This window comes from Lipotes vexillifer, unplaced genomic scaffold, assembly GCF_000442215.2.
Source record: "Lipotes vexillifer unplaced genomic scaffold, Lipotes_vexillifer_v1.1 scaffold528, whole genome shotgun sequence".
Lineage (NCBI taxonomy): Eukaryota > Metazoa > Chordata > Mammalia > Artiodactyla > Lipotidae > Lipotes > Lipotes vexillifer.
Window position 1 is genome coordinate 2301523 of NW_006794582.1, and position 23544 is coordinate 2325066.

Here is a 23544-nt window from a genome sequence, read left to right on the forward strand (position 1 = left end):
CGGTACGCGGGCCTCTCACTGTTGTGGTCTCTCCTGTTGCGGAGCACAGGCTCCGGACGCGCAGGCTCAGCGGCCATGGCTCACGGGCCTAGCCGCTCCGCGGCAGGTGGGATCTTCCCAGACCTGGGCACGAACCCGTGTCCCCTGCATCGGCAGGCGGACACTCAACCACTGCGCCACCAGGGAAGCCCTCTTGTTCATTTTTGATTGTTCATTCAGTACTCTTACTTTGGGGATTGACAAAAGCCAACAAAACAACCTTTTCCAGTGATTAATAAAAATAATATGCTCATTGTAGAAAACATGAATAATTCAGAGAAGTATAAAAATTAAATTTATCACCTATAATTCCATAGCCCAGAGATAAGCAATGTTAACATTTTGATGCATTTTATTCCTGGTCTTTTCTGTGCATGTACTTTCTAAGAAATATAGAGATAATAAAAAATCTATAATTTTGGTTCAATTTTCACTTTATTGAGATCATTTTCTAGTGTTATTAAATAGCCTTCAAGATGTGATTTTCGATAAGTAGTATAGCATTCCATCTGGTGGCTGAAACATAATATATCTCATCATTTGCAATTTCTAGATGTTTATATTGTTTGTAGTTTTTAACCAAAATAAATAATACCATTATAAACTGTTTTAGATCACCTTTGTTTGATTCAGTGATTATTTTCTTATGGTCAGAAATTATGAATCATTTTCAGGCTCATGGTGTGTATGTTGCCAGATTGTTTTCCAGAAGGTGGTACAACATACACTCCCACCTGCAGTATTAGAGAGCTGGTCTCACTACACCTTAGCACCAAAGAGGATGCATCTTTAAATCATTATTGATTTAGTGGGTGGAGAATGGTATCTTGTTTCCTTCACGTTATTTTATTTATTTATTTATTTATTTATTTTTCCGGTACACGGGCCTCTCACTATTGTGGCCTCTCCTGTTGCGGAGCACAGGCTCCGGACACGCAGGCTCAGCGGCCATGGCTCACGGGCCTAGCCGCTCCATGGCATGTGGCATGTGGGATCTTCCCGGACCAGGGCACGAACCCATGTCCCCTGCATCGACAGGCGGACTCTCAACCACTGTGCCACCAGGGAAGCCCTCCTTCACGTTTGAACTGTTACTTCTTGTAATCTTATGTTATCTCCTGCATCCTGAGTGATAGCGTGATATATTTTCCTTTCCTTTGTGGGAGACTAGTGTTTGAAAATATGCCTCAGTGATATCTTTTTTGGTGTTAATAATAGGGACTTTCCGATAAGCTGTATGAGTTACGAGTCTGTATTTATCAATGTTAGGAACAGTTATCTTTCAGAATAACTATTGGACGTATCTAGGGAGATGGGATGGGTATTAGACCACCCACCTCTACCCAACATCTCTGGGAAATGGGGGAACTTCAGCTCTTCCAGCAGAGCCTTGTTTTTAGTCTAGAGTTGCCCTGCCTTGCTGAGGGAAACAGGCATTTTAATGATGTTTTTATGCCTCGCATTCCAGTCCTCAGGGATGCTAATTAAGACTGAATTAGAAATGTCCCAACTACCTAGTCCCCTGGAACCAGAATAAGGGCCCCCAGACGTTAGGGGGTTCACAGAGAGGAAAAGTTCAGGGGGATTTCCCTGGCGGTACAGTGGTTAAGACTCCACGCTTCCACTGTAGGGGGCACGGGCTCGATCCCTGGTCAGGGAACTAAGATCCCGCAATCCACATGGTGCAGCCAAAAAAAAAAAAGAAGAGGAAAAGTGCAGGAAAGTAGGAAAGGTCTACATCAGTGGTCCCCAGCCTTTTTGGCACCAGGGACTGGTTTCATGGAAGACAGTTTTTCCATGGACTGGGGGGTGGCATGGGGAGATGGTTTCGGGATGATTCAAGTGCATTACATTTATTGTGCACTTTATTTCTATTATTCAGTCATGTACTGTCTCCATGATTTTTTTGCTGTGTTCTACGCTATTATTTATTAAATACATTTGAAAAAATAAACTCGTATATACTCAGTTAATTTATTTTTAAAATAAACCTTATTAGTTCCCTAAGTGGAAAACCAGTATCATTTGCCCAAAATAGAAAGTAACCTTAAAAATAAATACAGTGAAACACAAAACAGTCCTATTAATTAAATTCTAAGCCAGATTCTCTTCTTACAAAATGTTGATCCTGAGACTGCCCTCACTTTGTTAAAAAATAGTCGTAAAGACAGAGTGGCAGCGAACTCAGATCTCTCCTCAAGGGCAGCAGGACTTTAACAGAATAAAAAGGGAACAGCTTGTTCATTTTGGAACTCAGTGTTTCATAATACATGTGGGCTACTTAAAATTGTCTCTTGTTCTACCAGTAGTTGATGTCCTGCTTTAAAAAATAGTTTAGGTTATGTTGTCATAACAGATTAACTCTGAAATCTCAGTGGATTGACACAACAAAGGCTTATTTCTCACTCACACCACCTGTCCAGAGTAGAGTCAGGTGCGTGTGGTGGGCAGGCTCTGCTCCACGTGGTCACTCTGTTATCCAGGCTGAGGGAGGCGCCACCATCTGGAGTTGTCATGATAGAAGAAAGCTTACAGAGAACTCACACCTGTTCTTTTATACTTTGGCTCCGAAGGGACTGCCTCACTTCTCTCCTTAGCCCATTGGCCAGAACTTGTCATATAGCATCACCTAAGTGCAGGGGGGCTGGAAAGTATAGAGGAGCACATGGAATATTTGGAGAGCGTTGCTGTCCTTGTTTTGTCTGGCTCTGCAGCATAGAGGTGGTCTGGATGCATCAGATGAGGAATGGAAATGGATATTTTTTGTTTGAAGAAGGTAATGATTGTGCATGAGATAGTTTATAATACTATTAATATTATATTAAGCAAGTGAAGATGGTCAGATGTGTCAGACCATTCCTTCGTAACGGTGTCTCCTTTCTTAAAGCTTCATTAAAGAGCGGTCAAAAGTCAGCACGGTTCCTCTGAAGAATAAGAAGGCCTCCAGTTTTCATGAGTTTGCCCGGAACACCAGTGATGCTTGGGACATTGGCGATGATGAGGAAGAGGACTTTTCCTCCCCTTCTTTCCAAACTCTGAACTCAAAAGTTGCTTTGGCAACTGCTGCCCAAGTGCTAGAAAACCATAGCAAGCTGAGAGTGAAACCAGAACGGTCCCAGTCAACGACATCCGATGTTCCTGCCAGCTACAAGGTTATAAAGTCCAGCAGTGACGCCCAGCTGTCCAGAAATTCCAGTAAGTCTGTCCAGCTTCCCTCCTTAGGCTCAGCCTCTTCAGCAGAGTGCATTTTAAATAAAAACAGTTTTTTTTAGGGCCTCCCTCAGATCTTCCACTGGATGATAAATAGGCGAGCTCAAGCCTGAGGGACATCAGTGAGCCTAACTGGTCCTAAGCTGTACTTACTCCTCCCACCTGGATGGCTGCCAGGCCCTGGGACCCGGGGTTTCACTTCCTGACACCCGAGTGTTGCCTGCCATTCTCTTCTCCCTTTACCTGTGGTGGGGTCCAAAACTTCTGTGGTTTGGTTGCTTCACATTGCTTTAGGCCTGGTCAGGTTGAAGACTATTGACTATATGTAGTTACAGTTGTTAGTGGCTGAATTTCACAAATGTTTGGCACTGTTGGTTGACCTCCTCAGCTGTGGGCAACAGCCACTAGCATAGGTTGTCTTTTTCCTGTTCCTGAGGGACGGAGTCCCTGTGTCATGGCTCCCTGCCCACCAGGTTGGGTGGGGCGGGAGGAGATACCCTTTCTTTTCAGGAAACTGGCAGCAGTAACTGGTTGAGATGATGGTGGTTTTATCAGATGTTTGGGGATGCTCAGTGTACTCTTTTAAATATCCATTGCTGTATTTAATGTTGCCCTGAAGGGTTTTATGGAAGCCAGTTATTCTGAGCTGGAGGGGGAAGTGCCCTCAAGCTAATGAAAGTTAAAACAGCTGACTGGTAAAGGATGAAAAGAAAGTAGAATGTCAGAGCCTTGGCACGTGTCCTGGCTCATGTTCTAAGAGAACTTCTTTTACAGTTTCAGACTAAGGTTGTGGTCAGGAAATTAGGCTGAAAGGCCTTTAAAATCATTCCATAGTCACTTTCCGTGGCTGATTCGGTCGGGCCCCAGCTCGAACCTTCAATGACATGCCCAGGACAGGCATTCAGTGTCCATTGACCAGGTGGCCACAGCTACAGGCTGTGGAAAGTGTCTTCACACGTGATTGAGGGTCTCCACAGGGTCCCAGTGTGAGGGAAGGTCCCCCCACAATCCCTAATGAGCTGCCCTTGTGCAGCCAGGACTTCCCAGAGCATTCCTGTTACGAGGTTCCCTCCTGGGAGCATCTGTCTGTTAGTCACTGATTCCGAAAGTGCACACTGGTCTGAGCTCTGCAGCGTGTGGTCTGCGTTTTCTAGGCCCCGTGTAACACTAGGCATCCAAGCCAAGTACTCCGTGGCAGTTGTTTCTGTAAACCTTCTTGTCATGCTGGTTGATGAGTATTCACTGTTTCATTCTTGTTGTGACTACTACTTTTTTTTTTTTTTTAATAAATTTATTTATTTATTTTTGGCTGTGTTGGGTCTTCGTTTCTGTGCGAGGGCTTTCTCCAGTTGCGGCAAGTGGGGGCCACCCGTCATCGCGGTGCACGGGCCTCTCACTGTCACGGCCTCTCCCGTTGCGGAGCACAGGCTCCAGACGCGCAGGCTCAGTAGTTGTGGCTCACGGGCTTAGTTGCTCCGCGGCATGTGGGATCTTCCCAGACCAGGGCTCGAACCCATGTCCCCTGCATTGGCAGGCAGATTCTTAACCACTGCGCCACGAGGGAAGCCCACGACGACTACTTTTTAAGGCCCTAATATGTAAAGAATATGAAACAGTCATGAAAGGACAGTCAGAATTTAAAACTGAGTTTCATTTGGGGTAGTAAAATAAATAAGGGTTTTGGAGTCAGGCAGACCTAAGGTGGTATCTCAGCTCTCTCTTGCAAATTACTTAACTTTTCTGAGCTACAGTTTCCTAATCTCTAAAATAGTGATAAATTCCTACTGTACGTTGTAAGCATCAAATGAGAGGTCATATATAACTGTGACCAACACAGTGCCTTAATAAGCGTTCAATAAATGTTAGTCCTATACTGCTCATTTCTTCTACCTACCATCTAGTTTAGAAGTGTCTAGAACTGGACACAGAGTTCAGCTTGAGTCTGTGTTCCTGTTATTTCAATTAGAGAAATGTGATTGGCTGGTGAGAAATATGCGAGCCCAGAGGAACCTGCCTTAGGCCAGAGCCTCTCACCTGTGTGCAGAGCACAACTAGTGGGCCAAGAACAGGTGAGAGTTGTGCCAGAGGTATTGACCCTCTCAGCCCTTGGGGCAGCTGGCTAGGGCTGGGGCTTCGGGAGAGCAGCCACCTCCTTTCATTGCGGTGTGCTTTACAGTGTCATTTTCTCTGTGCTCTGTGACATGGAAAAGGAAAGCAAGCACTGCCTTTGACCATGTTGCCCCAAAACTTACTGTTAGGCACCAAGAAAAGTTCCAGGTTGGGGTAGAAAGAAAACAATTGATTTTCCTCTGAAGTCACAAAAAAAGATGTCAAATTTGCTACCGCAGCTGGAGTCTCTGTTTGCACATAAGGTGCCTTGGTATGTATGATAAAAACGCAGCCCTTCCCCCAGGCAGATGAATGGAGCGCAGCTGGGTTTCCATCCCCTGGCTGCTCCACACTGAGCACCTTCAGGCAGCGCACAAACCATGAAGCTGCAGCTCTGGTGGAGGAGACCAGTGCTCAACAGTCAGGTTTAAGGTTTCTCAGAATCTTTGCTCTTCACACAGCTTGTTCTCTTTCTCTTTCAAATTATCTCAGGTGATACATGCCTGAGGAACCCACTCCACAAACAGCAGTCACTCCCTCTCCGACCCATCATCCCCCTTGTTGCCCGGATCTCGGACCAGAACGCTTCTGGGGCACCCCCGATGACTGTCCGGGAGAAAACCCGCCTAGAAAAATTCCGTCAGCTTCTCTCCAGCCACAACACCGACTTAGGTGAGTCCCCGTGAGCCCTGGGCAAAAGCTAGGACCTCTTGGTGACTGGAATTCTCAGAGACCTGGAAGCTATTGCTCTTTATTCTTCCTTCTTTTACTTTTCCAGCATCTCCTGATCTGGTGCCCATTGAAGTGACAAGCAGGTATTAAGTCAGAAATATGTTACTAGGAATTAGGGACCAAATGAGGTGGGACTGGATTCTGTGGCCTGTAGCTATTCTGGCTTTGGTCTCCCCTACCTCCAGGTGATTCTTATTGAAATCCACACCTACTGGCCTTTCTCTTCCCCTCTAACTCTAATCTCTGAGCTGACTGGATCACTGCTGCAGAGCACTTTGCTGCTCAGGGCTGTGTTTTGGGCTTTTTCCCTGTGCTTGTCGGTAGCTGGTGGCGGTGGTGGCAGCGGCAGTGGTGGCGGTGGCGATGGCAATCGTCCTACTGGAACGGTGGGAGGCACCAGGCAGCGCTGGCTGAGGCTTGTCTTAGGGCATCTGTGGGAAGGGCTAAATCCAACAAAGCCTTTATCTATTTGCAGATGAACTGAGGAAGTGTAGCTGGCCAGGGGTTCCCAGGGAGGTTCGGCCTGTAACCTGGAGACTCCTGTCGGTGAGTTCTACCCACTGTGTAGAGAAGCGTGAGCCTCACACAGCCCTTCTTACCTGCTGAGGTTAGTCTGGTCACATAAGTCCTGCACCGTAGACTTCTCTAGTCCTACCGGATGTGGCAGACCTGTGGGACCGTAGTCCTGTTTCTTTGCATAAAGAAACACGTTCTTGAGAGTTTATTCCCACACATGAAGAGCACACGTTTGTGCCTATAGTCCTGATCTCGCCTTCTCGGCACGAGAAGCACTTCTTTGAACAGGCTCCCATGTTCCCTGGGCTTCCCTCCTCTTTCAGTAGGAATAACCAAGGTGGTTGGAACCCACTTTGCAACTGTGAAGAGTTGATAAACGGGCCTCCCTCAGAAGCCTGCGCTAGTCCCACTTTCACTAAGTAACGGAGCACTGTGCCTGTCACTGTGATACGAACACTTTGATTTCCTGAGCCTGTAAAATTCATTCATTCGTTCAGTAAATCCTATAAGGATTTATTGAGGGCCTGCTGTTCGCCAGGCATGGTGCCAGGTGCTGTGAGGATATAGGGAAGTGAAGACGGCACAGCCCCTGCTCTCCAGGCGCTTGCTCGCTTGATCGCTATGGAATGTATCCCTTAGCTGCCTGCAAGAGGACGGCTCTCTCCTGACTGCCCCCACCCCCAGCCTTGCAGCCGTGTAATCATTGCCCCTGCTTCTTCTAAGTTTCAGTGCTATTAGAAGTAGATGTGGTGAGAATGGAAGGGGAACAGGAGGTGTAAGAATTGAGAGTGGGATCTAGACCAGGGATAAGAATGTAAGTTGACCTGGAGCTGGGGCCAGGAGGGGGGCTGCTGCCAGCAGTTCTGTGTCTGGACGTTGCAGCTGCTGTGTCACAGATTCCATTCACGTTCCTAAGCTGGTAATTCTGAATGTTACCGTAGAAAAGAATGTGTAACTGGCACCGACTCACGTGGCACACCACTGAGATATGCCACAGAGGCGGCCACCTCCCCGTGACCCTGGGAAGGTTTGCCTCGTGCACATGCAGCCCCAGGAGGTCCTGACTCGGGTCCAGTTCCCTCCTACTGACCTACGTTTGCTTCTCTACTGTGCCAGCTCCGGAGCTCCGCAGTGCTCCAGCAGTACCCGCTCCTAGCGTGGTGCAGGGGTAAATAACCCTGGTTGGCCGTGCTTCATCTGCCCACATGTGCATCTCATTGAATGAGGAGAGGGCAAACACTGGGTGGCCAGAACCAAGATGGGATTTACGCTTGTGTCTTGGCAGCTTTCTTTCGGTTCCTTTGATAGTTTCCAAGCCACTGCTCAGGCTAAAATAAAAATTAAGGATTCATCCAACCAGTGCCTGTCCCCATCTGACTAGCAGTCCTGTCTACAGGGCTATCTCCCAGCAAACACCGAGAGGAGGAAGTTGACCTTGCAGCGGAAGCGGGAGGAGTATTTTGGCTTCATTGAACAGTATTATGACTCTCGAAATGAGGAACATCACCAGGATACCTACAGACAGGTACAGTCATCGCCTGCTGCCCTTTTGCTCACTAGTCATAACCTTAAGGTGTGGCTCCTGGAAGTGCACTTGGGGTGCGAGTTTTCCAAGTCTTCAGGCTACAGTGTGCTGGTTAGGAATTAAATTTATTCCCAGAACTACTCCCCCTCTTTCTAATTCAGTAGCTCTTATCTTAGCCATTTTAAATAGATTCTGGGGGGTCCTGGTCAGTGGCAGTGCTTCTCTGACTTTAATGTACGTACACGTCACCTAGGATTATGATAAAATCCCAACTAGGGATTATGGAAAAATGCAGATTCTAATTCAGGAGGTCTGGGGTGAGACCTTCACTTCTAATGAGCTCCCAGGTGATGCCACCTGCTGCTGGTCCACGGACCACACAGAGAGTAGTAAGGGTTATGGGACACAAGCTGAAAGATGAGTTCACTCTGTGGTCCGTCCCTCTGGACTGTGACATCAGTGTGTCCTTCTGGCAGCTGCAGTGCCTCTTTAGCAACCACGTTTGTCTGTCTGCAGGAGCCGTAGCCATCAGCAGCCTTAGCAGGGAGTGTTCTATCATTGCACATAGTGGTCCCCACAGCCTGCGGAAAGGTGGAGGGTGTGAAGGGGAGTCTCGTGGTTGCAGAGGGGAAAATACTGGGGGAGGCAACTGTCGATAACAAGCTCCAAGAATTGAAGTAGGCTCTGCGGCTATTGGCACAGTCCTTAGGATTGTTAGACATTGGGAAATCCCGAAGCCAAAACCAATCATCATGATTTCTTTGGTAACAGAAGTCAGAACTTTCAGTGCCAGTTATTAAAGGCCAGCTCCCTCTAGTTCTCTATCCTGGCATGTTTTTGCAGCTTTCAGAGCTCTTTTACTTCTTGGGAACTGTTGAGTAAGAATCTGAAAGAGGCGTACACATTTTGATCATACCTGTTAAATAAGTACCAGCCCAGAGTAAAACAGATTCCAGACAATATAGGAAAAAAGCGGGTGATTCTCTTAAGTTGTGAAACCTATTGCTGTTTGGTGTAAGTGGTTTATTTGGGAAGGTTTCCTCACTGTTCATAAAGCTATTGCTGTCATGGGAATGTATTCCAGATGCACAGGTAGGTAGGTTTAACTAGACTATTTTTGTATGTCAGTCAATTCTTTCTAAAGATAAATTGTGCTCTCACTCTTACTCCCTTGATTTCCGGTTCCTAAGAAAATAAACTTCTCAAAAGAACAAACTGGCATTTGTGTTTTTGGATACGGCTTCTCTTTTTCAGATTCACATCGACATTCCAAGGACGAATCCTCTCATTCCATTGTTCCAGCAACCACTTGTACAGGAGGTGAGGGAAGTGCTCAACATTCTCAGTCCTCCTCCCCCCATCCTTCTGTGGCACCATCTGTGTGTATGTGTGCTTAGCCCTCCCTCCAGGCATGGGCAGGTTTAAGGCTAATCGTGATAGTACCTTGTGTTCACATATGGAGCTTTGGTCCTTTCAGAGCACTTTCTTATGCATTCTCATTCGATCCTCATAACAAACCTGTGGGCTGAGTAGCACTTTGAGAGGCTAAGGGACTTGCCTAGCATCTTGAGTCTACCTGGTGACAGAATGAAGACAGAAACTACACCCTAGAATTCCTAGTCCTGTGTTTGCTCTGCTTTATCTAGCTGGTAGTGGTGTGTGTGTATGTGTGTGTAGAAAACATACGTAACAAAATTTACCATTTTAACCATTTTTAAGTGTACAGTTCAGTGACATTAATTACATTCATATTGTTGTTCAACCATTACCACAATCCATCTCTACAACTTTTTTTCATCTTCCCAAACTGGAGCTCTGTACACATGAAACAATAACTTTCCATCCCCCAGCAACTGCCATTCTACTTTCTGTGTCTATGAATTTGACTATTCCAGGTACCTCAAATAAGTGGGATCATACAGTATTTGTCCTTTTGTGACTGGCTTGTTTCACTTAGCATAATATCTTCAAGGTTCATCCATGTTGTAGCATGTGTCAGAATTTCCTTCCTTTTTATTTTTATTTATTTTCTTGGCCGCACCGCGCAGCACGTGGGATCCTAGTTCCCCTACCAGGGATCGAACCTGTGCCCCCTGCATAGGAAGCACGGAGTCTTAACCACTGGACCGCCAGGGAAGTCCCCTTCCTTCCTTTTTTTTTTGCGGTATGCGGGCCTCTCACTGTTGTGGCCTCTCCCGTTGCGGAGCACAGCCTCCGGACGCGCAGGCTCAGTGGCCATGGCTCACGGGCTCAGCCGCTCCGCGGCATATGGAATCTTCCTGAACCAGGGCACGAACCCATGTCCCCTGCCTTGGCAGGCAGACTCTCAACCACTGTGCCACCAGGGAAGCCCCCCTTCCTTCCTTTTTAAGACTGAATGATATTCCATTATATTTGTATAAGACATATTGTTGATCTGCCATCTGTCACTGGACACTTGAGTTGCTTCCACCTTTGGGGTATGGTGAGTAATGCTGCTGTGAACGTGGGTGTGCAAATATCTGAGTCCCTGTTTTAAATTCTTTTGGATACCTACCCAGAAGTCAAATTAGTAGTGATATGTTGAGACCTAACAAGTTGGCAAAGCACATGAAAGGTTTCAGTGGGATTGTTAATCTTTTGACCACGCAGTAAGTATTGATATAAACTCCTCAAGATTAGGGATTTCCTTTGCAGCTTCATAGTAGCTAGGATACTGGATGTAAGTGCTCTTTGAATTATATTTTCACTCATCCTCATAATAGAGAAAATGTGATAAAAAAATGCTCAAAATAATTTCTGTTTGACTTTAGATTATACTCATAATTCTGTTTAAATATAGATGTGTCTACTGATGGGATCCCTCATAACTTACCAGTAGCATAAAGAAGATTTTGAGGGTGACACCATTATTTTACCTGTAAGAGTCAGCTCAAAGGAAGCTAAAAGCCACCCAGGATCCCTTTGTGTCTCCCGTTCAGTTTCCCATGGCTCAGCCCTGCTTATTCCTCATTTTAACTTGAAGATGTTCAGATTCTTCTCTCTTACCTGTGCATGGTTACTTTAAATTTGGAGACAGGGAAAGTAGTTTATTTAAAAGGCTTCTCCTAGTAGTGGAACCTGCCTACAGAGAAAGAAATTCAAACTGTAGTCTTCCCAATTTTTCTTGAATCACCTTTCCATCTAGCAGACTGTAGTTATCATAAACAGAATAAATTGCTAACCAAGGAGCAGAAAATTAAGTAACATTGAATATTGAAAGACTTGTTTTATAAACCTAAAGGTACTTGAGAATTGACTATAGTAAGTGAGAATTACCCACACTAGTAGAAGAGGTGTCTCCGAGGTAGACAAGACTGTCCCAGGCTTTTTCTGTACGGAAGATTCCATGGTCTCCCCTGGTAACCAGGCTTGGTGCTCATCTATTTCCATCTCTTTGGCATTTTCACTTGTACAGTGTGAGTGTGTCTGCACTGTCCCATGCTTACTAGAGAGGGATTATTGCAGGTCTCCTGATTCTGAATGGTTAGCTTCCCTGCGCTTGGCCATTGTTTAAGCCAGTCACCAGGGATTTGTGTATTCACAAGGAGCTGATAGTGTGAAGTAGAAGCCCTGATAAGTCCTTCAGAAGGACTGATCTGGAAGAGCTTTTAACAGAGACATCCAGACAGACACAGGCCACAGGAGGTGTGAGGAGACAGAGTGGAGCAGGGAACTCTGAGGTCTTCCTGAACGTGGTGGGTCTAGCTTGAGCCACAGTTTCAAGGGAGGGAGGAGGGTATTTAGCAGCAAAGAATGTAAGAGGGGTCCCATTGGAGTGTTGGGCCTAACACAAATGAGGGTGCCACACCCTTCCTTCAGCCCCGGGGAGCAAGTGGGCCCATCTAGTGGAGGCAGAGGCCAGCTCCTTCCAGGCTGCGCTTTGCTCTCACTGCCTGTGAGGGCAGGGGTGTTGACGGTGGGAGTGTTTCTTGGCTCTCTCTGCCAGCTGGAAGGCAGACTCAACACAAGGGCTGGGAAACATCCTTTATTGTGTCTAGATTCTCCACGTCTCTCCTACACTGGCTAACCAACTCCAAAACCAAACGACCACTTCCTTTTTACCTTTCCCAATGGGAGGTTTTTTCTCCCTTTCACCTGACCTCCGAGAGGGCCTCTTCAATCTGCCTGCAGAGCTGACTGACTCTGGGCTCTGCAGAGCCAGGTGCTGTGGAGGCCCCTAATCTCCTGTCCCTCCGCGTGTAGTCATTACCACCTCTGTCATCCCTCTGGTGTGGTTCAGAGACCTGAGGCAGCCCAGTCAAAGCCTGTCTAAGGAATGTATTGGGCGCAGGAGTTGTGGTCAGCAGGATGAAGCCAGGGGATGAGTGTCAGCAAGCTGAGAGAAGACAGGGGAAAAGCTCCAAGGGCATAGTGAAAACAGAGAGGAGTGTAACAGAATGTGACAGGGCCAGACTCTGTAAAAGGACCATAAATATCTTTTCAGGGACATCCCTGGTGGTCCAGTGGTTAGGACTCCGTGCTTCCACTTCAGGGGGCACGGATTCGATCCCTGGTTGGGGAATTAAGATCCCGCATGCTGTGCAGTGCGGCCAAAACAAAAAAGATTTTTTCTTTCTCCCCAGTCTAGTCCTCTGCCCTCTTGTGGCTAATGTACTTAACCCCAGAGGCTTTCCCCTTGGAGGCCCTGGCTGACTTCTCTGTTCTCAAGTTCCTGGCTGTAGGAGTCCATAGGATTTGATTTATTTGGCTTCCTGTCCCCAGTAAACGTCTGGGTTGCATCCTGATATGTGAAATGACTTCCTGCATTTAGAGTCTGTCACTGGTTCCTAGTCAAGCTGGGTTAGAACTAAATCCAGATCTAGATCTCCTTCCGTCTCAGCAGGGAGAAAGGGGAGTGTGGTAAAGAAGGCGTTTCCTCTTTAAATCCTGTAATGACCGAAAGAGATTTAGAAAATGTATCAGAACATAGATATTCTGATATCTTGCTCCTGGAAATAGAGAAACAGCATCTACAAATGAGCATGGTGGCCTGAATTAATGACATCCACAGCAAACCTTTTTCTAAGCCATTTGTGTCACTCTCCTTTGCGTTTCCCAATTTTATATCACGTTGGCTAGATACTGAAAAGAGAAAGGGCAAGAAGCACCTACCCCTGTTTAAAAACAGTTAGTGTCTTAGACACTTTTTATATTTGTAGACTGCCTTTGTCCACAATATTTTAAAATTTTTTCTACAAATTCTGTAGCAACGCTGAGTTAAATTGTGAGGTAGGTCAATGGAGGGAGGGAGAGTATCCCTGTGATTTAACATCGTGTCGTCTTTTTTTCTCATTTTCCTAGATCTTCGAAAGAATTCTATTTATTTGGGCCATCCGACACCCTGCCAGTGGGTATGTCCAAGGAATTAATGACCTGGTCACTCCGTTCTTTGTCGTCTTCCTCTCAGAATATGTCGGTAAGAAGCATGAGTACCAAGTTGAACAAGCTATTACTCTTTCTTATCTGTGGTCTGTTTGTTTTTCCCAAGAGTGCAGCCAGTGGGCACGTCTTGCTGAAAAAAAGATAGTGGCTTTAGAATACACAGCTAAACCTCTTTCAACAGCAGCTGCAGAAGCAGCCGGGAGTTCCTCTCTCGAGATGGTCACAGATCTCACCTAAGAAGACCTTTGCCAAAGAATGACCAAATTGATATATTTACATTTTGCCATAAACAGATGGTTTGATGGTTTGACTGAGCTTCCTTTTGGATTATTTTGAACGCGTCTCAAATGCAGGCCCTCATCTGTGAAAGCTGGAATTTTAGATTATACATTAGGCCTTCACACTTCAGTTTCACATGTGGTATCTTAGGAGCAGGATGTGGACGTATAGAGCAGGAAAGGTGCCAGAATCCAGCCCACACTGGAGGTAATGGCATGGGCCAAGGAGAGCTCTGGGACCTTGGTTTCTCCTCCTCTTTCTTCACCTCTTACCCCACTGGGTTCTTGTCACTTTGAACAGAGTGATTCGCTGTCACGGCAGCAGTTAGGTTTTCTTACAGCTCCAGCCACCTGCTCCAGCCAGGCCTAAATCAGGCAGAGTCTTAAAAGGCTTCGAGGATCCTCCACTTTTTTGGTTTCCTCAGTCACTTGTGCTTCAAGACTCATAGGAAAACCTATCTGTCATGGCCTGATGCTTTGTTCTCTTAGTCAAAGAGAAGTTCATGTGGGAACAAGAACATTGAAAAGGATTTTAGAAAACTATTCGTCTACTCCCCTCATTTCACAGATGGATTGTGAGATTCCTTGCCTACTTATTAGTGGCAGGGCTAGGACCAGAACCCTCTTCTTCAGACTCTGAGGGTGGTGGGTTATTCTTTTTGTAGAAAGCCATTGAAGGGGGTAGGATGGTTATGAGAAGGGGACTGGAGTGGAGCCCCTTGGAGGGGAGGGCATAAGAAATGTCTCACTTGATCCTTTTCATTCAGGTTTTCTGGTGGGACTCAAAGGCCTGGTGTTTTGGTCTTTCATGAGGCAGCCTTTTTTATTTTTCATTACTCAAAACGTAAGGCAACCTAATGATGCCATTCCTTGTTCCCCTTAAGTGACAGCAGCCAGGGCAGAACTGGGAGTAAGCGTGGAAGGGTCACACTCTTGTCCACTCTGTCCAGTGACCCTAAGCAAAAGCATATAAATAAAGCTTTTGCTGGAGAACTTTCATTTTCCCCTCACATTAATAGGTCAGTTTTCAGAGGCCCCTTAATTCTGTGTGGTTTAACTTTATTAAAGAGCGTTGCAGCTGGTCTGTTGGGATTTGGGGGTTGATTCTTGCAGTAGTACTTTTCTGAAATGGTATTCAAGGATGAGCCTAGGAAGGTATTAATCCATTCATTAATCTACATTTGAGGTCTGAATGCTGACATTGCCAGTTTTTATGCCAATTTAGGGAAATCCTCAGCAGCTGCAGTTCTAATTGGATATTAATTATCTTGTTAGCTGTCATTTATATTTTGTACCAAATTTTCCTTTACCTTCTATAGGTGCCCATCCCATTGCTACCATCAGCCCCACCAAGCACTGTGCCTTTCTTTTTTGTTTTTTAATAAATTTATTTATTTATTTATTTTTGGCTGCATTGGGTCTTCATTGCTGTGCACGGGCTTTTTCTAGTTGCAATGAGCAGGGGCTACTTTTCGTTGTGTTGCGCGGGCTTCTCATTGCGGTGGCTTCTCTTGTTGCGGAGCACGGGCTCTAGGCGTGTGGGCTTCAGTAGTTGTGGCTCATGGGCTCAGTAGTTGTGGCTCGAGGGCTCTAGAGCTCAGGCTCAGTAGTTGTGGCGCACGGGCTTAGTTGCTCTGCGACATGTGGGATCTTCCCAGACCAGGGCTCGAACCTGTGTCCCCTGCATTGGCAGGCAGATTCTTAACCACTGCACCACCAGGGAAGTCCACTTTGCCTTTCTTTGATAGATATGACTGCATTCTGATCTGGGTGTTTGGTTTGTCAGTCTCACCTGCTGACCAGTGAAACCATTGCTGACCCACAGCGTTTACACAGTGAAGCATGGGCTTCTCTGCCCCTCCTCAGCAAGGAAGCCTTTCTTGGTAAGGCTGTACTCAGTTTCATCTCTGTAGCAGACTTCAGATGGGTATTTGGTACCTCCTCCTAGAACTAGGAAGGTGGGGCCCATTCTTTTTTTACAAAAACTTTTCAGTTTCAAGCATATGTACAAGTAGAAAAAATAATACCATAAATCCTTATATACCTGCCATGCAACTTCATAACTCTGTCCATTCTTCACCCACTCATCTTTGTGAGTAAGCAAATCTCAATGTCAAGCACCATATAATTTCATCCATAAATGTTTCCATATGTACCTTTCGAAGATAATGATTAAAAAACTCACAGCTGTAATGCAATTATTACATCTAAAAAGTTATAATAGGTCCTTAATATAATCTAATATATAACACTATTCAAATTTTCTTGATTCCCGTAAATATATTTAACAGTTTGTTTGAATCAGTGTTCATATCAGGTCCATACATTCTACTAATTGGTTGATATGTCTCTTAAGTCTCTCTTAATCTATCAGTTCCCATCCATGTCTCTTTTCCTTAGGAGTTTGTACCTTTAACCCTTATTTTTCCAGTTTTCAAACTAGGACTTGCCAGGCCAACCAGTAATATAACCCTGATTTTTTAAAGCACTTTACTGTTTGCAGAGTACTTTGACTTACCTGATTTCATTTAGTAGCCCCCAATATCTCTTTAAGGTAGATGTATCAACCTATTTTAAATGAGCTTCCCAAACTCAACCCTAGGTCTTTTGACCTAAATACTTGTGCTCTTTATAAGAATTGGTGGCATCTCAACTTAGAGATTGGTGGCATCTCAACTTAGTGGCTCCCTCTTCTCCATTCTCTGCTCCAAAGCAGGCAGCACATTTCTTATTGCTCCTTTTCTTAAAAAAAAAAAAAAAAAATACAGTAGAGGTACATACTCATTTTAAAAAATCAAGGACTTCCTCAGTGGTGCAGTGGTTAAGAATCCACCCGCCAATGCAGGGGACACGGGTTCGAGCCCTGGTCTGGGAAGATCCCACATGCTGCGGAGCAGCTAAGCCTGTGTGCCACAACTACTGAGCCCGCATGCCACAGTTACTGAAGCCCGCGTGCCTAGAGCCTGTGCTCCGCAACGAAGAGAAGCCACTGCACTGAGAAGCCCGCACACCACAACAAAGAGCAGCCCTCGCTTGCCGCAACTAGAGAAAGCCTGCACCCAGCAACGAAGACCCAACGCAGCCAAAAATAAACAAATAAATAAATTTATTTAAAAAAATAAAAGCAATATAGAATTGTTATTACCTCACCTCTACCCGCCCCATCACCAAGAGATAATTACTATTGACCTCTTGGTGTGTATTTTTCCAGTCCTTTTCCTGTGTGTGGATAGAGCTGCATATATTATTTTTCTTTGTTGTATCCAGAAAACTGGGATCAAACTTATCCATACTTTTCTCTATCTTGCTTGTTTTCATTCACAAATATCCGGCCAGCTTTCCAAGTTTGGACATATGGATCTACCTCATCACTTTCAGCAATTACTTTCATCAAATTTTACTATAGTAAACAATTCTTTTATAATAGGACATTTAAATAATCTACAATTTTTAGCTATTATAAAGAATACTTCAATGAATATCCTTGTACATATTTTCTTATGCATTCGTGTTAAAATACATGTTTCCCTGAAAGAGAGCCCATAGAACAGAAATTACTAGTCCTAAAAACATGCCAAATAGATACCACTCCAAAATTACACTGCAAAAAGGTTTACAGCAGTTTATACTCCAACCACTAATGTTTGAGTGCACTCTTCACATCCTTAGCAAAACTGGGTATTTTAGTCTGTGTTTCACCAATTTGGCAAATAAACCATGGTTTGTGTTTCAATTTTTATTTCCACTTGCTCATCAGTGAGGTGGTTTATCTTTTGTGTATTAGCATTTGTTTCTTTTGTCATCTGCTTGTTCAGATCTTTTATCCAGTCTACGGCCATACCACCCTGAATGTGTCCGATCTTGTCTGATCTCGGAAGCTAAGCAGGGTTGGGCCTGGTTAGTACCTGGATGGGAGACCGCCTGGGAATACCAGGTGCTGTAGGCTTAAAAGAAAAAAAATTCTTTTATCCAGTTTTATCGTTTTTTAAAAAATAACTTTATTTATTTATTTTGGGCTTTGTTGCTGCACGTGGGCTTTCTCTAGTTGCGGCGAGCGGGGGCTACTCTTCGTTGCGGTGTGTGGGCTTCTCATTGCGGTGGCTTCTCTTGTTGAGGAGCACGAGTTCTAGGTGCACAGTCTTCAGTAGTTGCAGCGCACGGGCTCAGCAGTTGCCACGCCTGGACTCTAGGGCGTGTGGGCTTTGGTAGTTGTGGCACATGGGCTCAGTAATTGTGGCTCGTGGGCTCTAGAGTGCAGGCTCAGTAGTTGTGGTGCACGGGCTTAGTCACTCTGTGGCATGTGGGGTCTTCCCAGACCAGGGATCAAACCCATGTCCCCTGCATTGGCAGGCGGAGTTTTAACCATTGCACCACCAGGGAAGTCCTATCCAGTTTTTTCTATTGGACTGTTGGTCTTGTTTTGTAAGAGCTTTATGTGGATTAGATATATTCATTTTTCATCTGCTATGTGTTAAAAATATTAGGTCAAACCACATGAAATTGCTAATATTCAACCATTTTTGACACATCCCTCCATGGGAATTTTATATAGTTCAAGCTAATTCTTTTATTTTCTCCCAGACCATCATTTGTCTTTTCAACTTTGTTTATTGTGTCTCCTAATGTAGCACTTCCTAATTTTTATGTGGTCAAATCTGTCCATTCGACAGGTATTTATTGAGCTCCTCCTATGTGCCAGAGGATAGAGTGACTAAGATAACAGATGTGGGCCCTGCCCTTATGGAGCCTCCCATCTAGTGCAGGGGTTAAGGGGCTCACAAAAAATTAAACAAGTCATTGCAAAGTGTGAGAAGGACATGAAGGAAATACTTCCTCCTTTATGGTTTTTAGATTCGGTATATTGCTTAGGAAGTCTTTCCCCACCCCAATATTATAAGAATATTCTTCCATGTTTTCTTTTAATATGCTTGTGGTTTTGATTTTACATTTAGCTTTTTAAATTCCATTAGTAATTTATTTTCCTGTACAGTGGGGGCTGAGATTTAAAGTTACTGTTCCAACTGGATAGTTCATTTTTTCAACACTATTTATAAATAGTACATCCTTTCTTCACTCATATGAAATCCCTTTTCATAATATAATATAAATTTCTTTATTCATATGGTTTACTTATTTCTGTTCCATTTATCTCCATTTCTATGCATGTACCAACAGCTTGGATTTTTGACCTTTGTAGTGTGTTTTATTATTATTTCAGGGCCAGTCTCTTTCATCATCCTTTTGTAAAAATTGTCTTGGCCCTTCTTCCAGGTGAACTTTAGAATCAACTTGCCAAATTCAGGTTGTAGGGAACCCTTCTGAATTTTTATTGGAGGTGCAGTAAATTTACAAATTAGTTTGGTGGGGTATTTTTTTCTTTTTTTGATAGCAGCTTTGTTGAGATGGCATTCATATACCATACAATTCACCCATTTAAAGTGTACAATTCAATGGTTTTTAGTGTATTTATAGAGTTGTGTAACCATCAGCACAGTCAATTTTAGAATATTTTCATCAGCCCAAAAAGAAATCCTGTACCCCTTAGCCATCACTCCCAAGCCCCCGCACCCCCTCTATTCCTAGGCAACCATTAATCTACTCTCTGTCTCTATGGATTTGCCTTTTCTGGACATTTCATAAAAATGGTCATTCCTTTTCATGGTCAAATAAATATTCCATTGTATGAATATACCACATTTTATTTGTCTGTTCATCGGTTGCTGGGTATAAATTAAGCTTCAAAGAAACAAGGCATACAGACTTCCCTCCAGCCTCAAGGCCTTTCCTGAACATAGATTCAACATTGTTTGTGGCCTTCAAGAATAGTTCTCTTGTCTGAGTAATAATGCTGCTTTTCTTCCCTTCTCTAATAGTGCCATATCCTAGTAAGGCAGCTACTGTGAGAGGTGTGTTGTTATGACGTCTCTGATATGACTCTCCCTACCACAGGAGGCCTCAGGTATCCTTCACCCATGGAACAGGCCAGGCAGTTGCCCTCATCATCCCAGGCAGGTATCATCAGGCAGCCTTAGCCCACCGCCCCATCTTACTGAGCTGTAGGGTGGAGGATGTGTCCTATTAGAGCTGTGGGATCCACATGCCACCAGGACGTTGTTTGGCCTCTCTCCTATCTCCTCCCCTATCTGTTCTTTATTACTTTTATAAATTGGTACCTGAGCTGGCTTCATGCTTTGTGTCATGTTTGTTGTAAAATAGTTGAAAACGGGGAGAACCAGTGACTCTCCTCTGAGTTGCTAGAGGATTTTTCTGTAGCTGGCTTAGCCCCCCAGTAGCCTCTTTATCTGCTGAAACCAGCTGCTCACATAGAAGTGGGTCCTCTGTGGATAAGCCAGCTATGTCTGGGTCCAGAGGTGACAATGCTGGAGGGTCACCCCTGGGGAGATACAGTCTCTGGACTGTGACCCCTGAGATGGTGGAATGCCTTTACACTCTCATCTCCAAAACCTTTTGGACTTAGATGACATTATTGATCTAGCTTGGAACATATTAAGGTCAAATGTAATTGATGATGTGGCCATCACCAAATTAAGCTGCGTAACAGCAACTGTTTAAGTGATGCAAATGAGGAAATCATATAGAAAAGTGGGGCTCATGACATGTCCTGTTTTCAGAAGAAGAGTGGTGCCTGGTGATTTCTTTCATTACAACATGAAACACTGTCAAATAACTCTCCCCCTTGTCCTCTGCATGAAGGATTTTCATTTCAGGTTTTACTTAGAAGCATGACAGCAATAGAACTCCCAGAAGAGAAGTCTTTCCCATACCTCTGACTCATGTTCCCTGCGTGACATTTACACTCAGATATGTCATAAATGACCAGTTAAGATTAGCTTGTCTGCACTGACAGGGAACCAATACCTTAAGCAAGAGAGAAAAGCTTACTTCTCTCACACTAAAAGTCAGGAGGTAAGTAGTCTGGGGCTCCATGGTATCAGGGATCCAGTCTTCTCTCTCTGTTGTCTTGCCATTCTCAGCATGTGTTTTTGTACTCATGATCCAAGATAGCTGCTTGTGCTCTAGCCATCACATCTATATTCCAGCCAGTATGGAGGGAGAAAGGAAGAAAAGCATACTCCTTCTGTTGAAGGACATTTCCCAAGTACATGACACTTGGTTTTGAATCTCTCTTGTCTGAACTTAGTCTTATGGCCATTCCCATCTGCAAGTGAGCCTGGAAAACACAGTCTGTATCCCAGGTGGCCAGTACCCTTACGGGTCCTTTCACCAAGGAGGAGTGGGTTATAGTTATTTATGCATAGTGACAATCTTTGCTATCCCTAGGCTCCCCAGACTCAGTGTTTTGTTTTTTTTTTTGCGGTACACGGGCCTCTCACTGTTGTGGCCTCTCCCGGAGCACAGGCTCCGGACGTGCAGGCTCTGTGGCCATGGCTCACGGGCCCAGCCGCTCCGCGGCATGTGGGATCTTCCCGGACCAGGGCACGAACCCGTGTCCCCTGCATCAGCAGGCGGACTCTCAACCACTGTGCCACCAGGGAAGCCCTCAGACTCAGTGTTTGACTAACTCCTCTCCATACCCAGCCACCCTTTTCTCTCAGTTGCCAGCATTTCCTGTCACTTAAGTCAGAAATGCTAAGACTTGTTTGTAATTCTTTTTACTCATTCTTGCATATTCAGTCAGTTACAGAGCTCTGATGATTTCATGTCCTAAATATTTCTTGAATCTGCTTCCCTCTCTATTCCTCCTATGACTACCCTAGCTTAGCCCTGGATTGCTGAAATGGCCAAGTGTGTTTTCCCATCTCTGGTTTTTGTCCCCTTCTTCCCGTCTTTCACACCATTTAAAGACAGACTTGTTGGTGCATCTCCTTTGCCTAAAACCCTTCACTAGCATCCCATCACCTACAGTTAAAATGTCCACATTCTCAGGAGTTCCCTGGTGCCCTAGTGGTTAGGATTCTGGGCTTCAACTGCCATGGCCTGGGTTCAGTCCCTGGTTGGGGAACTGAGATCCTGCAAGCCACACAGCACAGCCAAAAAAAAAAAAAAAAAGTCCAGATTCTCTAGCTTGTGCAAGGCTCTGTGTGCTCTACTTCCTGCCTCACCTCTTAAACTTAGAAATCCAAAATTGACAGTTTTAATCTAAAGCCTTGTCCTGTACCACCTCTTTATCCCCTGGGCTAATCCTTGTGCATCCTTTAAGACACCCCTTCTTCCTGGAAGCCTGCCCTGAGACTTCTTCCTTACCCCCACCACCCCAGTGGCACTGTTTCCATAACCCTGTGCATTTCCCCTTTATAGGACTTTACCACGCCAATTATTGTGTGTTTCCCTCCTACCTTCTCCCACCAGACTGTATGATTCTTTGAGGCCAGAGACTATTTTAAACATCTTTATATTTCCAGTGCTTTTATTTTGGTGTCCAAAATAGGCATTCCATACATGTCTAGATGAATGAAAGAATGAAAATTTCATAACGTTGCTAGATATTCAGGAAATAGTGCAGCTTTGCTGGGCTTGGCCACTGGAGGGCAGTGAATTACAGTATTCTTTTACTATGCTGAGATAGTCAAAAGTTCTCTCTCTTGTAAGGGATGGAGATGGAGTTCCATTACTCATTCAGCAAATACTTATTGAGGAACTACACCGTGCCAGGCACTGCTCTAGGCACTGGAGATATGACCATAAACAAAGTGGATGAAAATCCCTGCCTTTCACTTCTAGGCATCCTTTATACAAGGAAAATGAAAGCGTATAGTCCCCCAAAGGCTGCATAGGAATATTCATAACAACTGTATTAATATAGACAAAAATTGGAAACAACCCAAATATCTGTTAATAGGAGAATGGATAGTCACACAATGGAATAGTACTCAGCCATAAAAAAGAATGATCTACTGATAAAAGCAAGAACATGGAAGAAATCATCTCAAAAACCATTATGTTGGGCTTCCCTGGTGGCGCAGTGGTTGAGAGTCCGCCTGCCGGTGCAGGGGACACAAGTTCGTGCCCCGGTCCGGGAGGATCCCGCATGCCACGGAGCAGCTGGGCCTGCGCATCCGGGGCCTGTGCTCCGCAACGGGAGAGGCCACGACAGTGAGAGGCCCACGTACTGCAAAAAAAAAAAAAGTTTTCCCCTAAATAACCAGCACCCAAGTGGAACATTTCCAGCACTGCAGAAGTTCCCTTGTGTTCCCTTCTAGTCCCTCCCCTCACCCCCACAAGGGTAACTATTTTACTGACCTCTAACACCTCGATTAATTTTGCCTGTCTCTAAACTTTATATAAATTGAATCATAGAGTAAGGATATCACTTTGCATTTTCATGCTGCTGGTTTGGAGGGAACTGGGAGTGAGACCGATGCTGAATTTTTAGCGCTCACCCTGTTTGGAACTTTACCCCTTTCTTCAAGGTGCCTCCTGGCCCCGTCTTCATAGATGCAGCAGCCTCATATGTGATAGTTGAGACATATGAGACTCTTTCCAGCAACAGACATGTATGTGGAAACGCCCAGTCAGAGTGCTGAGCTGAGCTGCTTTCAGTGGACAGTTGAGAGCAATGTGAGCTTTTGGTGGGATGTCCAGTGCTGCATTTTCTCCCCTGTAGGAGGTAAGCTCTCCAAGGGCGAGTTGTAGCTTGTCATCTCCGGCACTGTAGGACCCGGCCTGCTCTCTCCCTGGTGGTAAACCAAGTGACACATGCATGCTCACTTGCTCGCTCTCTCTCATCTGACCCCCCCCCACAATGAGAAA

General features: G+C 45.0%; 1 protein-coding gene across 1 annotated transcript in view; it reads left to right on the plus strand.

Annotated features, from left to right (window-relative positions):
* TBC1D22B (TBC1 domain family member 22B) overlaps positions 1-23544 on the plus strand; it is a 63222-nt gene that overhangs the window by 17870 nt on the left and 21808 nt on the right. Inside the window, exons 3-8 of the mRNA XM_007467285.1 lie at positions 2927-3234; positions 5851-6030; positions 6566-6636; positions 8003-8131; positions 9386-9451; positions 13454-13568. Of these exons, the coding sequence (XP_007467347.1) occupies positions 2927-3234; positions 5851-6030; positions 6566-6636; positions 8003-8131; positions 9386-9451; positions 13454-13568 (869 nt within the window). The remainder of the gene's footprint in view (positions 1-2926; positions 3235-5850; positions 6031-6565; positions 6637-8002; positions 8132-9385; positions 9452-13453; positions 13569-23544) is intronic.